The sequence below is a fragment of the Cuculus canorus genome, chromosome 37 (assembly GCF_017976375.1).
Source record: "Cuculus canorus isolate bCucCan1 chromosome 37, bCucCan1.pri, whole genome shotgun sequence".
Taxonomy (NCBI): domain Eukaryota; kingdom Metazoa; phylum Chordata; class Aves; order Cuculiformes; family Cuculidae; genus Cuculus; species Cuculus canorus.
This window is the reverse complement of record NC_071437.1, coordinates 772,532-790,186: the sequence shown is the minus strand read 5'-3', so window position 1 is coordinate 790,186 and position 17,655 is coordinate 772,532. Positions and strand designations below refer to the sequence as shown.

Genomic DNA, 17,655 nt, shown 5'->3' with positions numbered 1-17,655 from the left:
CTAAATATCGCCCGCGCTCTGATTGGATAATGCTGTTGTCAGTCAGAGTGAGACGCGCGCTGATTGGTTTTTGCGTAGAGTGGGCGCGGATTAAATTATAACCTCGCTCTGATTGGGTGATTCGGTTGTCAGTCAGAGTGAGGCGCGCGCGCTGATTGGAGGGTGAAGATGTGGGCGTGGCTTAAGTGTGACGTAAATGGGGCTGTGAGGGGGCGTGCGCTGTTGTTGGGTCACGTGGTGTCGGTGAGGGAAAGGCGCGCTGTGACTGGCGGGGAGAGAAGTGGGCGGAGCCTAATGGGGGAGAGGAAAGGGGGGGAAAGCAGTGGGGAAGTGGGAGAGGTCTCGGTCCCAGTATGGGCTGGGGAGAGTGTCCTGGTCCCAGTATGAACTGGGAGGGGGTCCTAGTCCCAGTATGAACTGGGAGGGGGTCCTGGTCCCAGTATGAACCCACAATCGGCGCTGTGATTGGGTAACGCATCTGTCAATCAAAAGGGAGGCGCGTTCTGATTGGACGACGCGGGAGTGGGTGGGGCTTCGAGGGGGCTGAGCCTAGGGGGCGTGGCTCTGGGTGCAGTCTGCACTCTGATTGGCGGGACTGGCTGTCACCTTGGCTAGTCTGCACTATGATTGGCCGAGGACGCGGTGGGCGGAGCTTAAGGGCTCTCCCCCGCGCTCTGATTAGCCGAGGCCGCGGTGGGCGGGGCTTAGAGGCTCGGCCCGCGCTCTGGTTGGGAGCGCACGCGGCTGAGGGAGAGGCGGGAGGTGAGGAGGGGTTGGGGGGGTCCTAGAGAGGTTTGGGGGAGCCTGAGGGGTTGTTAGAGGGGTTTGGGGCTTCCTAAAGGGGTTTGGGGGGGGTTCAGGGGGTTCTAGAGGGGTTTAGGGGGGTATGAGGGGCTTCTAGAGGGGTCTGAGGGACTTCTAGAGGGGTTTGGGGGAGTCTCAGGGCGTCCTAAAGGGGTTTAAGGGGTCTGAGGGGGTCCTAAAGAGGTTTGGGGGGGTCTGAGGTGGTTCTAAGAGGTTTGAAGGGGGTCCTAAAGGGGTTTGGGGGGTGTGAATGGGTGTTGGAAGGGTTTGGGGGGGTTGAGGGAGTCCTAGGGAAGTTGGGGGGGGTCTAGAGGGGGTTTGGGGGTCTGAGAGGGTCCTAAAGGGATTTAGGGAAGTGTGAGGGGGTCCTAAAGGGGTTTGGGGTGTTTGAGGGGGTCCTAAAGGTGTTTTAGGGGGTGTGAGGGGGTACTAAAGGGGTTTGGGGGAGTCTGAGTGGGTCCTAAAGGGGTTTAAGGGGTCTGAGGGGGTTCTAAAGAGGTTGGGGGGTCCTAAAGGGGTTTGAGGGGGTCCTAAAGGGATTTGAGGGGGGGTCTGAGGGGGTCCTAGAGGGTTTTGGGGGGGGGTCTAGATTCACTCGGAGAGATTTGGGGTGGGGGGGTGTCTGGGGGGGCATTAAGGGTGTCAGAGGGGTTTGAGGGGGAGTCCTGAAGGGGATGGGGGAGGTTAGGGGGGGGTTTGGAGTGTGTCTTCTCCCCCTTCAGCCCCCCCAATTCCCTCTCTTCCCCCCCAGAAAACACCCCCCGACCCCCCAAAAAACATGGCGGTGCAAGAGGCGCGCCCCAACCACACCATCTACATCAACAACCTCAACGAGAAGATCAAGAAGGACGGTGAGGAAGTTGGGGGGCTCGTTTGGGGGTGGGTCTGGGGGTTTAGGGGGACCTTGGGGGGATCCAAGGGGTTGTTGGGGGTGTTTAGGAGGACCCTTGGGGGGGCCCAAAGGGGGACCGAGGGGTTGTTTTGGGGAGTCTCAGGGGGTTTTGGAGGACCTTGAGGAGGTCCAAGAGGGACCGAGGGGTTGTTTTGGGGGGGTTTGGGGGAGGTCTGGGGGTTTAGGAGGACCTTTGGGGGGTCCAAGAGGGACCGAGGGGTTGTTTTGGGGGGGTTTGGGGGAGGTCTGGGGGTTTAGGAGGACCTTTGGGGGGTCCAAGAGGGACCAAGGGGTTGTTTTGGGAGGTCTCAGGGGGTTTTGGGGGTTTAGGAGGTCCTTTGGGGGGTCCAAGAGGGACCGAGGGGTTGTTTTGGGGAGTCTCAGGGGGTTTTGGGGGTTTAGGAGGACTTTGGGGGGGTCCAAGAGGGACCAAGGGGTTGTTTTGGGGGGTCTCAGGGGGTTTTGGGGATTTACAGGGACTTTGGGGGGGTCCAAGAGGGACTGAGGGGTTGTTTTTGGGGGGGTCTCAGGGGCTTTTGGAGGGCCTTGAGGGGATCCGAGAGGGATCGAGAGGTTTTTTGGGGGTATCTCAGGGGGTTTTGGAGGACCTTGAGAAGATCCAAGAGGAACCAAGAGGTTGTTTTGGGGCGATCTGGGGGTATTTTGGGGGTTCCTGGTGTTTTTTTGGGGGGAACCCCCCCTTTGACCCTCTTCTCCCGTCTTTTAGAGTTGAAGAAGTCGTTATACGCCATTTTCTCGCAGTTTGGTCAAATTTTGGACATTTTGGTGTCGCGGAGCCTCCGGATGCGCGGTCAAGCCTTCGTCATCTTTAAAGAGTTGAGCAGCGCCTCCAACGCTCTACGGTCCATGCAGGGCTTCCCCTTCTACGACAAACCCATGGTCAGCACCCCAAAATCCAACCGCGGAACCCCAAAATCCAACCCCAGACCCCCCAAGTCTTGGTGGGACCTCCAAAAGTTTCATAGATCCTCTCGAAAGTTTGATAGAGTTTCCGTTAATCCTAAAAAGGTCTTCAAAACTCACATAGATCCACCTAAAACGTTCTTGGAGGACCCCCAAAATCCACCCGGACACCCCAAAATCCACCCGCGGAACCACAAAATCCACCCCAGACACCCCAAATCTTGGTGGGACCTTCAAAAGTTTGAGAGATCTTTTTAAAAGTTTGGTAGAACTTCTGTAAATCCTAAAAAGGTTTTCAAAACTCGCATAGATCCACCTAAAAGACCCCAAAAATGAACGCGGGACACCCCAAAATCCACCCAGGGAGTCCCAAAATCCACCCAGACACCCCGAAATCCATCCAGAGCACCCTGAAATCTATCCAGAGCACCCAAAATCCACCCAGCCACCCCAAAATCTCGTTTACGCCCCCTCAAAACTCCGATGGAGGCCCCAAAATGCCTATAGAGCCCCCCCAAAACCCAAATGGAGGCCCCGAAATGCCTATAGAGCCCCCCAAAACTCCCATGGAGGCCCCAAAATGCCTATAGAGCCCCCCAAAACCCCAATGGAGGCCCTGAAATGCCTATAGATCCCCTCAAAATCCCAACTATGACCCCCAAATCCCCACGGAGACCCCAAAGTCCCACCTGGAGCCCCCCAAATGCCTCTAGGGCCCCCCCAAACCCTCAATAGAGCCCTCAAAATCCCATCTGCACTCCCCAAATCTCCTTCTGGAGGCCCTAAAATGCCTATAGAACCCCTCAAACCCCTTCCTGGAGCCCCAAAAATACCTATAGAGCCCCTAAAAATCTCAACTATGACCCCCAAATCCCCATGGAGACCCCAAAATTCCCCCCCCCGGAGCCCCCAAAATGCATATAATGACCCCCAAAACTCCCTTAGAGGCCCTGAAAAGCCTATAGAGCCCCTCAAAATCCCAACTATGACCCCCAAATCCCACCTGGAGCCCCCAAAATGCCTACAGAGCCTCCCCAAAACTCCCGTGGAGCCCCAAAATGCCTATAGAGCCTCCCCAAAACTCCCATGGAGGCCCTGAAATGCCTATAGAGCCCCTGAAAATCCCAACTCTGACCCCCAAATCCCCACGGAGACCCCGAAATCCCCCCCTGGAGCCCCCCAAATGCCTCTAGGGCCCCCCCAAACCCCTCCGTCTCCTCCGGCAGCGTATCCAGTACGCCAAGACGGACTCGGACATCATTGCTAAGATGAAAGGAACCTTCGTGGAACGCGACCGTAAACGGGAGAAACGTAAACCCAAAGGGCAGGACGCTCCGGCCACCAAGAAAAGCGCCGCCGGCACCGCCGCGCCCGCCCAGGGCGCCGTAGCCGTGAGTCGTTTGGGCTTCCGGGGGGAGTATGGAATCCATAGAGCTCCTATAGGATCCCTATATGGCACCTACGGAGCCGTATAGGACCTCTACAGAGCATTACAGGATCTCTACAGAGCCATGTAGGACCTCTACAGAGCATTATAGGATCTCTACAGAGCCGTATAGGACTTCTATAGAGCCTTATAGGACTCCTACAGAGTATTATAGGACCCCTACAGAACCTTATAGGACTTCTATAGAGTGGTATAGGACCTTTACAGAGCTTTATAGGATAGAGCCTTATAGGATTTCTATAGAGCTGTATAGGATTTTTATAGAGCCTTATAGGATTTCTACAGAGCCGTATAGAACTTCTATAGAGCCTTATAGGACCTATACAGAGCCGTATAGGACATCTATAGAGCCTTATAGGATTTCTACAGAGCCGTATAGGACCTTTACAGAACCTTATAGAGCCTCTACAGAGCCGTATAGGATCTCTACAGAGCTTTATAGGACTTCTACAGAGGACTCTATAGGGCCCATATATTCCCTAGGAGGGCCCCAAAGACCTCTATAGGGCCCATATATTCCCTAGGGGAGGCCCAGAGACCTCTATGGGGCCCATATATTTCCTAGAGGGCCCCACAGAACTCTATAGAGGTAATATATTTGCTTGGGGGCTCATATATTCCTTAGAGAGCTCATATAATCACTATAGGGCCCTCCAGACCCCCTATAGGACCCCTATATCCTGATAGGAAACCCCCCAAACCCCCCCCCCCGAACCCCCTATAGAACCCCTCTACCCCTATAGAACCCCCCCAAATACTTCCCTAACCCACACAGGACCCCCTCCACCCCACACAGGACCCCATAAACCCCCTATAGAACCCTTCTACCCCCATAGAACCCCCCCAAACACTTCCCTATCCCACATAAACCCCCCCAAACCCCCTATAGAACCTCTCTACCCCCATAGAACCCCCCCAAACACTTCTCTATCCCACATAAACCCCCCTGAACCCCTATAGAACCCCTCTACCCCCATAGAACCCCCCCAAACACTTCTCTATCCCACATAAAACCCCCCCGAACCCCTATAGAACCCCTCTACCCCCATAGAACCCCCCCAAACACTTCCCTATCCCACATAAACCCCCCAAAACCCCCTATAGAACCCCTCTACCCCCATAGGACCCCCCCAAACACTTCCCTAACCCACATAACCCCCCCCAAACCCCCTATAGAACTCCTCTACCCCCATAGAACCCCCCGAACACTTCCCTATCCCACATAAGACCCCCCAAACCCCCCATAGAGCCCCCCAAACACTTCCCTATCCCACATAAGACCCCCCAAACCCCCCATAGAACCCCCCCAAACACTTCCCTATCCCACATAAGACCCCCCCAAACCCCCCATAGAACCCCTATACCCCCATAGAACCCCCCCAAACACTTCCCTAACCCCCCCAGGCTCCCCCCCAGCCCCCTATAGAACCCCCATAGGACCCCCCTCAACCCTTCGGATCCCTTTTTCCGCAGGGAATGGCGATGGCGCAGGCGCCGCGGTTGCTTCACCATATGGGGGGGCAGCCCCCTTACCTGCCCCCCCCGGGTATGATCCCCCCTCCCGGGATGGCCCCTCCCGGCGCCGTCGCTCCCGCCGCCGTCCTGCCGGGGCAGCTCCCCGCTTCGCAGCCTGTGAGTACCCCAAAAAATTTTTGGGGGGTACGGGGGGGCTGATTTTAGAGGTGGGGGTTTATTTTTTGCCTCCCCTCCCCACCAGCTCTCGGAAAATCCTCCCAACCACATCCTCTTCCTCACCAATCTCCCCGAGGAGACCAACGAGCTGATGCTCTCCATGCTCTTCAACCAGTGAGTATTGGGGGGGGGTGGAGTTTTGGGGGGCTCTGTGAGGATTTGGGGGGCATCCAGGGGGGTTTTAGGGGGATTCATAGGGATTTTGAGAGCATCCGGGGGGGTTTGGGGGGGATTCCTGAGGGTTTTGGGGGCATCCATGGGCATTTTGAGGGTTTGGGGGGGCCCTGGAGGGATTTGGGGGTGCTCTGTGAGGTTTTGGGGGGATCTGCGTGGGTTTTGGGGTTCCCCTCAGCCCTTTTTTCCTCAGATTCCTGGGATTTTGACGATTCTGTGTGAATTTTGACTATTCTCTCTGGATTTGGGGGAGTTTTGGGGCTCTGTGAGGTGTTCTGGGTTTTTTTTGAGGTGCCGTGTTGGATTTTGGGGTTCCCCCACCCCTTTTTCCCTCAGATTCCCAGGATTTTGATGGTTCTGTGTGGATTTTGACAATTCTGTTTGGATTTTGACTATTCTATGTGGATTTTGGCGATTCTGTGCGGATTTTGTGGCGTTTTGGGTCTCTGTGAGGTGTTTTGGGGATTTTTTTCGGGTGCCGTGTTGGATTTTGGGGTTCCCCTCACCCCTTTTTCTCTCATATTCCCAGGATTTTGATGGTTCTGTGTGGATTTTGGCAATTCTGTCTGGATTTTGATTATTCTGCGTGGATTTTAGCAGTTCTTTGTGGGTTTTATGGAGTTTTGGGGCCCTGTGAGGTGTTTTGGGGTTTTTTTGAGGTGCTGTGTTGGATTTTGGGGTTCCCCTCACCCTTTTTTCCCTCAGATTCCCGGGATTCAAGGAGGTTCGCTTGGTTCCGGGTCGCCACGACATCGCTTTCGTGGAGTTTGAGGGCGAAGTGCAGGCGGGAGCGGCGCGTGAAGCCCTTCAGGGCTTTAAGATCACTCAGAGCAACGCCATGAAGATCTCCTTCGCCAAAAAGTGACCCCCCCCTGCACCCCAAAATCCCCCCTGAACCCCAAAACCCCCCTGTACCTCCCCCTCGAAGGTAAGTTTGCCCTCAGGCAGCCGACCCTTCGGCCCCCCCTCCTTTTAAAGCCCTTTTTTGACCCTTTTTTGGGTCCCCACCGCAGTTTTACCTCTTCTTTTTGGCTCTCACCCCCCCTTTTCACCCCCTTTTTTTGCCCCCACCCCCTTTTATACCCCAAGCCCCCCTTTTTACCCCCATTTTTGGCCCTCAACCCCCTTTTTACCCCCTCTTTTGGCCCCAACCCCCCTTTTTTAACCCAACCCCCCCATTTTACCCCCCTTTTTGGCCCTCACCCCCGTTTTTTTGCCCCCACCCCTTTTTTTACCCCTCAACCCCCCATTTTACCCCCCTTTTTGGCCCTCACCGCCCCTTTTAACCCCTTTTTTTTGCCCCCACTCCCCTTTTTACCCTCTATTTTGCCCCCCACCCCCATTTTTTGCCCTGTCCCTCTTTTCCTTTCCTCTTTTTCCCCCCACTCCCCTTTTTACCCCTTTTTTTTACCCCACCCCATTTCTACCCCCCTTTTCCCCACACACACACTCCTTTTTTACCCCCAACCCCCTTTTTACCCCCTCTTTTTTACCCCCACCCCCCTTTCTTTGCCCCCCAGCCCCATTTTACCCCCACCCCCCCTTTTATGCCCCTTTTTTCATTCCCACCCTCCCTTTTTACTCACTTTTTTTTACCCCCACCCCCCTTTTTTGACGCCGGGCCCTCTTTTTACCCCATTATTTTTGCCCCCCCCCTTTTTTACCCCTCTTTTTTTACCTCCACCCCCCTTTTCCCCCCCCCCCCTCTCTTCCCCCCCCCTCACTGCCACACAGGGGGTTTTCGGGGCCCCCCCCGCATTGTACCCAGAGTCTCTCTGCAGACATTGCACCTGGAGCTGCCCCCCCCCTCCCCCCCAAATTATGCCCCCCACAAAAAAATAAACCCTCCCCCTATGTTCCAGGTTGTGTTTGAGGGGTTCAGGGGGAGTTTATGGGTGTGGATTTTGGGGGGATTTGGGATTTTGGGGGCTGGGGGGGGTCCCTGGGGCTGCGGGGGGGCCTTGAGAGAGGCTCATAGAGCCAAAGTGGGGGGGGTGGAATGGATTTGGGGGGGGGTTCAGGGCTGGGAGACCTCCTTGAATGGGTGAGGGTCGAGTTTAGGACCCAGGAGCGCCGCGTCCCTCTGGCCACGCCCTCCAGCCTTGGCCACGCCCCCACTTGTCTCCCTATTAGTATCGTCTCGCTGTGCGCATGCGCACTGGCCCGCAGGCGCCTCTGTGGTCACGCCCCCCGCCTCGTGGCCACGCCCAAGTACTGGCAGCTCTCGGTTTGGCGCATGCGCACAGACCCGGAAAAGCGGCTCCTGGGCGCCGCCATATTGCGCCGCGCTCCGTTCCGTACAGCCATGTCCGAGACCTACGGTGGGGCCGGGGGGGGAGGGGGGGGGCGCCTATAGGGGGCTGAGAGCGCCTATAGGAGTCAGAGGGGGGGGATGGGGGCGCCCTATAGGGGAGGGAGGGACCTGTGGGGGGTCTATAGGGGTCCTGTAGGGGCACTATGGGTCCTGTAGGGGCTCTATAGGGGTCTGTAGGGGTCTGTAGAGGCTCTGTGGGTCCTGAAGGGGTCTGTAGGGGTCCTGTAGGGGCTTTATGGGTCCTGTATGTGTCCTGTAGGGGCTTTGTAGGGGTCCTGTAGGGGCTGTATGGATCCTGTAGGAGCTCTATGGGGGTCTGTGGGGGCTCTATGGGTCCTGAAGGGGTCTGTAGGGGCTCTGTAGGGGTCTGTAGAGACTCTTTGGGTCCTGTAGGTGTCCCATAGCGTTCTGTAGGTGCTCTATAGGAGTCCTATATGGACTATAGAGGCTCTGTAGGGGCTCTATGGGTCCTATGGGGGTTCTATATGTCTTGTAGGGGGTCTGTACGGGTCCTATAGGGACTATAGGAACACTGTAGGGGACCTGAGGGTGTCCTATAGGATTTCTATGGGTCCTATAGGGGGGCTGTAGGGGCTCTGTTGGGGTCCTACGGGGGATTTGTAGGGGCTCTGTGGATCCTATAGGGACTGTAGGGGTCCTATAGGGTCTCTTTGGGTTCTATGGGGGCTGTCTGTAGGGGTCCTTTGGGGCCCTATAGGGATTATATGGGCCCTATGGGGGGTCTCTATGGGTCCTATAGGGACTATATGGGCCCTATAGGGGGTCTGTAGGGGCTCTGTGGGTCCTCTGAGAACCCTATAGGAGGTCTGGAGGAATCCTATAGAGTTTCTGTGGGTCCCATGGGGACCCTATATGTCTTATAGGGGACCTGTATGGGGTCTAGAGGGGGTCTATAGGGGCTCTATGGGTCCTGTAGGGACTGTAGAAGCCCTATAGAGGGTCCATAGGGGCTCTATCAGGGTTCTATAGGGACTACACGAACCCTATAGGAGGTCGGGGCGGGTCCTATAGGGTTTCTGTGGGTCCTATGGGGGCCCTATATATCTTATAGGGGGGCCTGTAGGGGCTCTATGCATTGTATAGGGGTTCTCGGGGCCCTGTAGGAGGCTCTGTATGGGTCCTATAGAGACTATAGGAACTCTGTAGGGGGTCTGGGGGTGTCCTATAGGGGCTCTATGGGTCCTATGGGCGTCCTATAGGGGTCCGTAGGGGCTCTATAGGAACCCTATATGAGGTCTGTAGGGGCTCTATGAGTCCTATAGGAACCCTATAGGAGGTTGAGGGGTCCTCTATGTCTTAAAGGGGACCCCTACAGGTCCCTATATAGGGCCTATATGAGCCCCATAGGGTGTCTGTAGGGGCTCTTATGCGTCATATAGGGCTTCTCGGAGGCCTATGGGGGGTCTGTACGGGTCCTATAGGGACTATATGGGTCCTGTAGGGGCTCTATGAGGGCCTGTGTGGGTCCTGTAAGGGATCTATAGGGATCCTATAGGGGCTCTGCGGGTCCTATAAGGGCTATATGAGCCCTCCAGTGGGCCTGTAGGGGTCCTATAGGGACTATATGGGATCTGTAGAGGGTCTGTGGGGCCTATAGGGGTCCTATGGGGACTATATGGGATCTATAGAGGGGCCTATAGGGAGTGTGAGGGCCCCTGTGGGGGGTGGGGGGTGTCTGGGAGGCCCTATAGGGGATCTCTAAGGGTCCTGTAGGGGCTCTATAAGCCCTATAGGTGTCTGGGGGGGTCACCTATAGGGGTGTGAGGACTCCTATAGGGGTCTGGGAGCCCCTATAGGGCCTAAATGTCTCCTATAAGGGCCCTGGGGGCTCTTATAGCAGCTCGGGGGGGGCGTATAGGCAGTCTGGGGGCTCCTATAGGGGGTCTCGGGGCTCCTATAAGTGTCTGCAGTCCCTATAGTGGGTCGGGGAGGGGGGCGTTATAGGAGCCTGGGGGTCCCTATAGGGTCTATGTGGCTCCTATAGGGGTTCTAGGGGCTCCTATAGGGGATTGGGGCTCCTATAGGGGGTCTGGGGGCTCCTATAAGTGCTTGGAGTCCCTATAGTGGATCAGGGAGGGGGTCGTTATAGGAGTCTGGGGGCTCCTATAGGGGGTCTGGGGGCTCCTATAGGGGGTCGGGGGGCTCCTATGGGTGTCTGGGGGCTCCTATAGGGGGTCGGGGGGGCTATAGGGGGTCTGGGGGCTCCTATAAGTGTCTGCAGTCCCTATAGTGGGTCAGGGAGGGGGGCGTTATAGGAGTCTGGGGGTCCTTATAGGGTCTATATGGCTCCTATGGGCGTCTGGGGGCTCCTATAGGGGGTTGGAGGGGCTATAGGGGATCTGGGGGCTCCTATAGGGGGTTTGGGGGAGGCTGTAGGGGATCTGGGGGCTCCTATAGGGGGTTTGGGGGAGGCTGTAGGGGGATCTGGGGGCTCCTATAGGGGGTTTGGGGGAGGCTATAGGGGGTCTGGGGGCTCCTAAACGGGGTCTGGGGGCTCTATAGGGGTCTGGGGGCTCCTACAGGGGGTCGTGGGGGCTATAGGGGGTCTGGGGGCTCTTATAGGAGGTCTGGGGGAGGCTATGGGGGGGCCCTATAAGGACTATAGGGGTCCGGGTTGGGATTTGGGGCCCCTTTGGGCTCCTTCCGCTTTCATCGAGCACCAAAATGAGGGCAAAAACCCATTGCTTTTTGGGGCTTTCTCCGGGTGGGATCAAAAAAGCGAAGAACCACCGTTGCCCAAAAGCGAACAGAAATGGCCCAAAATCCTCCTTTTTTTGCCCTCTTTCTCCTCAGATTTCCTCTTCAAATTCCTGGTGATCGGGAGCGCCGGCACCGGAAAATCCTGTCTGCTGCACCAGTTCATCGAGAACAAATGTGAATGGCGGAGTTGGGGGCGTTTGGGGGCGTTTTGGGGCGTTCTGGGACGATTTTGGGACCTTTTGGGGCCTTTTTGTGGTGTTTGAGGGCATTTTGTGGCATTTTGGGTCACTCTGTGGCATTTTGGGGCGTTCTGGGACGATTTTGGGCCTTTTTGGGGCCCTTTTTGTGGTGTGTGAGGACATTTTGTGGCATTTTGGGTCACTCTGTGGCATTTTGGGGCGTTCTGGGACGATTTTGGGCCTTTTTGGGGCCCTTTTTGTGGTGTTTGAGGGCATTTTGTGGCATTTTGGGTCACTCTGGGGCATTTTGGGGCGTTCTGGGATGATTTTGGGGTGTTTTGGGGCCTTTTTGGGGCCCTTTTTGTGGTGTTTGAGGGCATTTTGTGGCTTTTTGGGTCACTCTGTGGCATTTTTGGGGCATTCTGGGACAATTTTGTGGCATTTTGGGGCGTTTTGGGGCCTTTTGGGGGCCCTTTTTGTGGTGTTTGAGGGCATTTTGTGGCATTTTGGGTCACTCTGTGGCGTTTTAGGGGTACTTTTGGGGCATTTTAGGGGCACTTTTCTGGCATTTTGGGTCGCTTTGTGGTGTTTGGGATCATTTTGCAGCATTTTGGGGCGTTTTGTGGCATTTGAGGGTGTTTTGAGGACATTTGGGGGTGTTTTGGGTGCGTTTTAGGGCCTTTTGTGGCATTTTTGGTGGCATTCGGTGGCATTTTGGGGCGTTTTGTGGCATTCGAGGGTGTTTTGAAGGCATTTGGAGCATTTTGCAATCCTTTCTTCCTCCGTCTCCTTGATTTCCCGCAGTCAAACAGGATTCCAACCACACGATCGGGGTAGAATTTGGCTCCAAAGTGGTCAACGTTGGTGGGAAGACGGTGAAGCTCCAGATCTGGGACACGGCCGGGCAGGAAAGGTTCAGGTATGGCAAAACCAAATCCTTCCCGGCGGCGTCCGATGGCTTTTTTGGGCTCCTCTTCTTGTCCAAAACGGCACCTATGGAAACCTGGAATGGTTTGGTTGGAAAAGAGTTTGGAGATGATGGAGTCCATCCATCCCTGTCCACCACTAAACCATCTCCGAGCACCTCATCTCCACCGCTTTTGAACCCTCCATGGATGGAGACTCCACCACCTCCCTGAGCAGCGCCTGGAGGGCTTCACCAGTCTTTCCATGAAGGAATCATTCCCAAAATCCCAAACCGGAGCCTCCGAGTCCCCCAAACCGGAGCCTCCGGGTGGTCTTCTCCCACCCGTTCCTTCCTCCTCCTCTTCCTCCTCAGGTCAGTGACCAGGAGTTACTACCGGGGCGCAGCCGGCGCGTTGCTGGTCTACGACATCACCAGGTGGGTCCATAAATCCCAAAAATCCTTTGGAATCAGGAAAAATTCGGGCTCAACCCCCGGCTTTTGGGTCATTTTAGGGCGTTGTGGGTCATTTTAGGGCGCTTTGGGGGCGTTGTGGGGCATTCTGAGGGCATTTTGGGGCAATTTGGGGAAGTTTGGGCGCATTTTGTGGTGCTTTCGGGGGGGGTTTGTGGCACTTTGTGGCATTCTGAGGGCATTTGGGGGCATTTTGGTGTATTTTGAGTCACTTTTGGGGTGATTTTGGGACAATTGTTGGCATTTTGGTGTGTTTTGGGTCACTTTGGGGCATTTTGTGGTTATTTTGGGGCATTTTGGTGTCTTTTGGGGCATTTTTGGGGTGATTTTGGGCCATTTTGTGGCAATTTAGGGTCATTTTGTGGTGCCTTCGGGCCTTTTGTGGTGTTCTGCGGCACTTTCGGTGCATTTTGTGGCACTATGGGTCATTTTGGGATGTTTTAGGGCCTTTTGCGGCCTTTTGCGTCTTTTTAGGACACTTGTGGCGCTTTGGGACGTTTTCTGGCACTTTTGGGTCATTTTGTGGCATTTTGCTGTGTTTTGGGGCAATTTATGGTCATTTTGGGGCAATTGATGGTCATTTTGGGGCATTTTAGGGCCTTTTCGGAGGCTTTTGTGGCGCTTTTGTGGCATTTTGTAGCAGTTTTGGGGTGTTTTGTGGCATTTGGAGGAATTTTGTGGCATTTTGGAGCGTTCTGAGGACATTTGAAGACATTTTGGGGTGTTTGAGGGCATTTTGGGTCGTTTTGTTGTGTTTTGTGGCATTTTCGGACATTTTGTGGCATTTTTGTGGTGTTCTGAGGACATTTGAAGGCATTTGGGGATGTTTGAGGGCATTTTGGGGACATTTTGCTGTCTTTTGGGGACATTTTGTGGCATTTTGGGGTGTTTTGTGGTCATTTTGAGGCGTTTTATGGCATTTTGGAGTGTTCTGAGGGCATTTGGGTGCATTTTGTAATCTTTTTGGGTCATTTTGGGGCATTTTGTGGCGTTCTGAGGACTTTGGAAGGCATTTTGAAGTGTTCTGAGGGCATTTGAAGGCATTTTGGGGCATTTTGTGGTCTTTTGGGGGCGTTCTGAGGGCATTTGGGGTCACTTTGTGGTATTTTTGGGTCACTTTGTGGTATTTTAGGGACACTTGTGGCGTTTGAGAGTCTTCTTGGGTCGTTTTGGGTCGCTTTGTGGCGTTTGAGGGTATTTTGTGGCATTTTGAGGTGTTCTGAGGGCATTTGAAGGCATTTTGTGGTCTTTTGGGGTCATTTTGTGGCATTTGGGGGCGTTCTGAGGGCATTTTGGGTCACTTTGTGGTATTTTAGGGACACTTCTGGCATTTGAGGGTCATTTCATGGCATTTTGGGGTCATTTTATGGCGTTTTGGGGTCATTTTGTGGCATTTTGGGGTCATTTTGTGGCATTTTGGGGTCGTTTCGTGGCGTTTTGGGGTCATTTCGTGGCATTTTTGGGTCATTTTGTGGCATTTTTGGGTCATTTTGTGGCGTTTTGGGTCATTTCATGACATTTTTGGGTCATTTTGTGACATTTTTGGGTCATTTTGTGGCGTTTTGGGTCATTTTGTGGCGTTTTGTGGTGTCTTGGGTCATTTTTGGGTCATTTCGTGGCATTTTTGGGTCATTTCATGGCATTTTTGGGTCATTTCATGGCATTTTGGGTCATTTCATGGCGGTTTTTGCTCCATTCCAGCCGGGAGACATACAACGCGTTGACCAACTGGCTGACGGACGCCCGGACGCTCGCCAGTCCCAACATCGTCATCATCCTCTGCGGAAACAAGAAGGATTTAGATGCCGATCGGGAAGTGACCTTCTTGGAAGCTTCACGCTTCGCTCAGGAGAACGGTGAGATGGAAAGGAGAAACGGCGGCCTTTTAATTAAGGCCTTTTAATTAACGCTGGTGGGGGTTAACGAGGTCGTTGTCCTTCCTAGAGCTCATGTTCTTGGAAACCAGCGCCTTGACGGGGGAGAACGTGGAAGAGGCCTTCCTCAAATGCGCCCGGACCATCCTGAACAAAATTGAGTCGGGTACGGCGACGCCGGATCGGTGTTCCTTGGGATGAGGGACCAGGGGGTTTGGATCTTGGGGAGGGAGAGGTTGGATCCCAGAGGAGGTTTGGGATCGTTGGGATGGAGGTTTTGGGTTCTCGTTGAAGGTTTAGGTCGTTGGGATGGAGGTTTTGGATACTCATTGGAGGTTTTGGATCGTTGGGATGGAGGTTTTGGACCCTCATTGGAGGTTTTGGACCCTCATTGGAGGTTTTGGATCCTTATTGGAGGTTTTGGATCGTTGGGATGGAGGTTTTGGATCCTTATTGGAGGTTTTGGATCCTTATTGGAGGTTTTGGATCGTTGGGATGGAGGTTTTGGACCCTCATTGGAGGTTTTGGATCCTTATTGGAGGTTTTGGATCGTTGGGATGGAGGTTTTGGATCCTTATTGGAGGTTTTGGATCCTTATTGGAGGTTTTGGATCGTTGGGATGGAGGTTTTGGATCATTGGGATGGAGGTTTTGGATCATTGGGATGGAGGTTTTGGGTTCTCGTTGGAGGTTTTGGATCCTTATTGGAGGTTTTGGATTGTTGGGATGGAGGTTTTGGGTTCTCGTTGAAGGTTTAGGTCATTGGGATGGAGGTTTTGGATACTCATTGGAGGTTTTGGATCGTTGGGATGGAGGTTTTGGACCCTCATTGGAGGTTTTGGACCCTCATTGGAGGTTTTGGATCCTTATTGGAGGTTTTGGATCATTGGGATGGAGGTTTTGGGTTCTCGTTGAAGGTTTAGGTCATTGGGATGGAGGTTTTGGATCCTCATTGGAGGTTTTGGATCCTCATTGGAGGTTTTGGATCATTGGGATGGAGGTTTTAGGTTCTCGTTGACAGTTTAGGTCATTGGGATGGAGGTTTTGGATCCTCATTGGAGGTTTTGGATCATTGGGATGGAGGTTTTCCCTCTCGGAGCTGCTAATTTTGGCTCCCGGTGTGGATTTTCTGCAAATTTTCTCTCCCGCTGTGGATTTTGATCCTTTTTTCCCCCTCTCTCTCTCTTTTTTCTTTCCAGGTGAACTCGATCCCGAGCGAATGGGTTCGGGGATCCAATACGGAGACGCTTCTCTCCGCCATCTCCGCCAACCTCGGGGTTCCGCCGCCCCCCAACGTCAGCCGTGCACCTGCTGAGCCCCGTGAGCCCCGAGAGACCCCCAAAACCTCTCCCCGAACCCCAAAACCCCCCTGAACCCCCACTTTTATCCTCTCTCTCCTCTTATTCCCCTCAATTTTGGGGCGTTTCCCCCCATTTTAGGCCCATTTCCTCCAATTTTTGGGCCGTTTCCCCTCATTTTTGGGCCGTTTCTCCCCATTTTGAGCCATTTCCCCCCATTTCAGGGCTGTTTTCCCCATTTTAGGGCCATTTCCCCCCATTTTGGTGCATTTCCCCCCATTTTGGTGCATTTCCCCCCATTTTGGTGCATTTCCCCCCATTTTGGTGCATTTCCCCCCATTTTAGGGCCATTTCCCCCATTTTGGGGCCATTTCCCCCCTAAAATAGGAGCGTTTCCCCCTATTTTAGGACCATTTCCCCCCATTTTGGAGCCATTTCCCCCATTTTAGGGGTATTTCCCCCCATTTTGGGGCTGTTTCCCCCATTTTAGGGGTATTTCCCCCTATTTTTAGGATCTCGTGCCTCGACGGAGCCCCTTCCGACGCCGATGGGATTCCGACGGATTCACTTCGGTGTCATCGTCACCCCCTGAACCCCAATATCGTCCTCAAAGGGGTTTTGGGGGGTCCCTCTGCCCCCCAAGCCGCCTTCTATGGGGTTTTGGGGTCCCTCTGCCCCCCAAGCCGCCTTCTATGGGGTTTTGGGGTCCCTCTGCCCCCCAAGTCGCCCTCTGTGGGGTTTTGGGGTCCCCCCCAAGTCATGCTCTATGGGGTTTTGGGGTCCCTGTGCCCCCCAAGTTGTCCTCTATGGGGTTAAAGGGGTCCCTCTGCCCCCCAAGTCGTGCTCTATGGGGTTTTGGGGTCCCTGTGCCCCCCAAGTCGTCCTCTATGGGGTTAAAGGGGTCCCTCTGCCCCCCAAGTCGCCCTCTATGGGGTTTTGGGGTCCCCCCAAGTCGTCCTCTATGGGGTTTTGGGGTCCCTCTGCCCCCCAAGTTGTCCTCTATGGGGTTTTGGGGTCCCCACAAGTCGTCCTCTATGGAGTTTTGGGGTCCCTCTGCCCCCCAAGTCGTCCTCTATAGAGTTTTGGGGTCCCTCTGCCCCCCAAGTCGTCCTCTATGGGGTTTTGGGGTCCCCCCAAGTCGTCCTCTATAGGGTTTTGGGGTCCCTGTGCCCCCCAAGTCGTCCTCTATGGGGTTTTGGGGTCCCTCTGCCCCCCAAGTCGTCCTCTATAGGGTTTTGGGGTCCCCCCAAGTCGTCCTCTATGGGGTTTTGGGGTCCCTCTGCCCCCCAAGTCGTCCTCTATGGAGTTCTGGGGCCCCTCTGCCCCCCAAGTCGTCCTCTATGGGGTTTTTGGGGTCCCTCTGCCCCCAAGTGGGGGGAGGGGCCAAAATGAGGGGCGGGGGGGGGGTTTTGGGGTTCTTTTCCTGTTATTTATTGCACTGAGAATCTCGGGGGGCCCCGGGGGGCCCTGAGCTGCGGCGCAAAGGGGAAATGGGGCTTTTTCTGGAAAAAAAAAACAAAAAAAGCGGAAAAAAAAAAATTCAAATTAAAAAAAAATTTAAAAGAAAAAAATATTTTTTTTGTTTCTTCCATTCCGGAGGTGAAAAATTGTGTGAAAAAGGGCAAAAAAAAACCTCAAATAAAAAAAACTCAAATAAAAAAAAACTCAAATTAAAAAAAATCTCAAATTAAAAAAAATTTTAAAAGATTTATTTTTATTTTTTTAATTTGAGATTTAAAAAAAAATGATTGAGTAACGATTAATGATTAATGATCAATAATCAATGATTGATGATTAATGATCAATGATTGATGATCAATGATTAATGATTAATGATTGATGATCAATGATTGATGATCAATGATTGATGATTAATGATTAATGATCAATGATTGATGATCAATGATTAATGATCAAAGATTAATGATTGATGATTAATGATCCATAATCAATGATCAA

General features: G+C 53.7%; 2 protein-coding genes across 4 annotated transcripts; both read left to right on the top strand.

The window, feature by feature from the left end:
- The first annotated feature begins 717 nt into the window (after positions 1 to 717).
- Positions 718 to 6,931, top strand: SNRPA (small nuclear ribonucleoprotein polypeptide A). Of its 2 annotated transcripts, none has more exons than XM_054052846.1 (7): positions 718 to 762; positions 1,556 to 1,655; positions 2,424 to 2,596; positions 3,847 to 4,011; positions 5,541 to 5,699; positions 5,785 to 5,873; positions 6,639 to 6,931. In XM_054052846.1, the coding sequence occupies exons 2-7, from the start codon at positions 1,583 to 1,585 to the stop codon at positions 6,796 to 6,798; spliced, it is 819 nt and encodes a 272-aa protein (XP_053908821.1). In that variant the 5' UTR covers positions 718 to 762; positions 1,556 to 1,582; the 3' UTR covers positions 6,799 to 6,931. The 2 variants fall into 2 exon arrangements, with proteins under 2 accessions (XP_053908821.1, XP_053908822.1); XM_054052847.1 differs by having other exon boundaries at positions 741 to 762; positions 1,559 to 1,655.
- A 1,190-nt stretch (positions 6,932 to 8,121) lies between these two features.
- LOC104059709 (ras-related protein Rab-4B) lies at positions 8,122 to 16,446 on the top strand. Of its 2 annotated transcripts, XM_054052871.1 has the most exons (8): positions 8,122 to 8,254; positions 11,062 to 11,142; positions 11,952 to 12,066; positions 12,427 to 12,489; positions 14,227 to 14,381; positions 14,470 to 14,565; positions 15,598 to 15,718; positions 16,209 to 16,446. In XM_054052871.1, exons 1-7 carry the CDS (start codon positions 8,170 to 8,172, stop codon positions 15,711 to 15,713), a joined length of 711 nt encoding a protein of 236 aa, XP_053908846.1. In that variant the 5' UTR covers positions 8,122 to 8,169; the 3' UTR covers positions 15,714 to 15,718; positions 16,209 to 16,446. The 2 variants fall into 2 exon arrangements, with proteins under 2 accessions (XP_053908846.1, XP_053908845.1); XM_054052870.1 differs by lacking the exon at positions 8,122 to 8,254 and having other exon boundaries at positions 10,821 to 11,142.
- Positions 16,447 to 17,655: the final 1,209 nt, after the last annotated feature.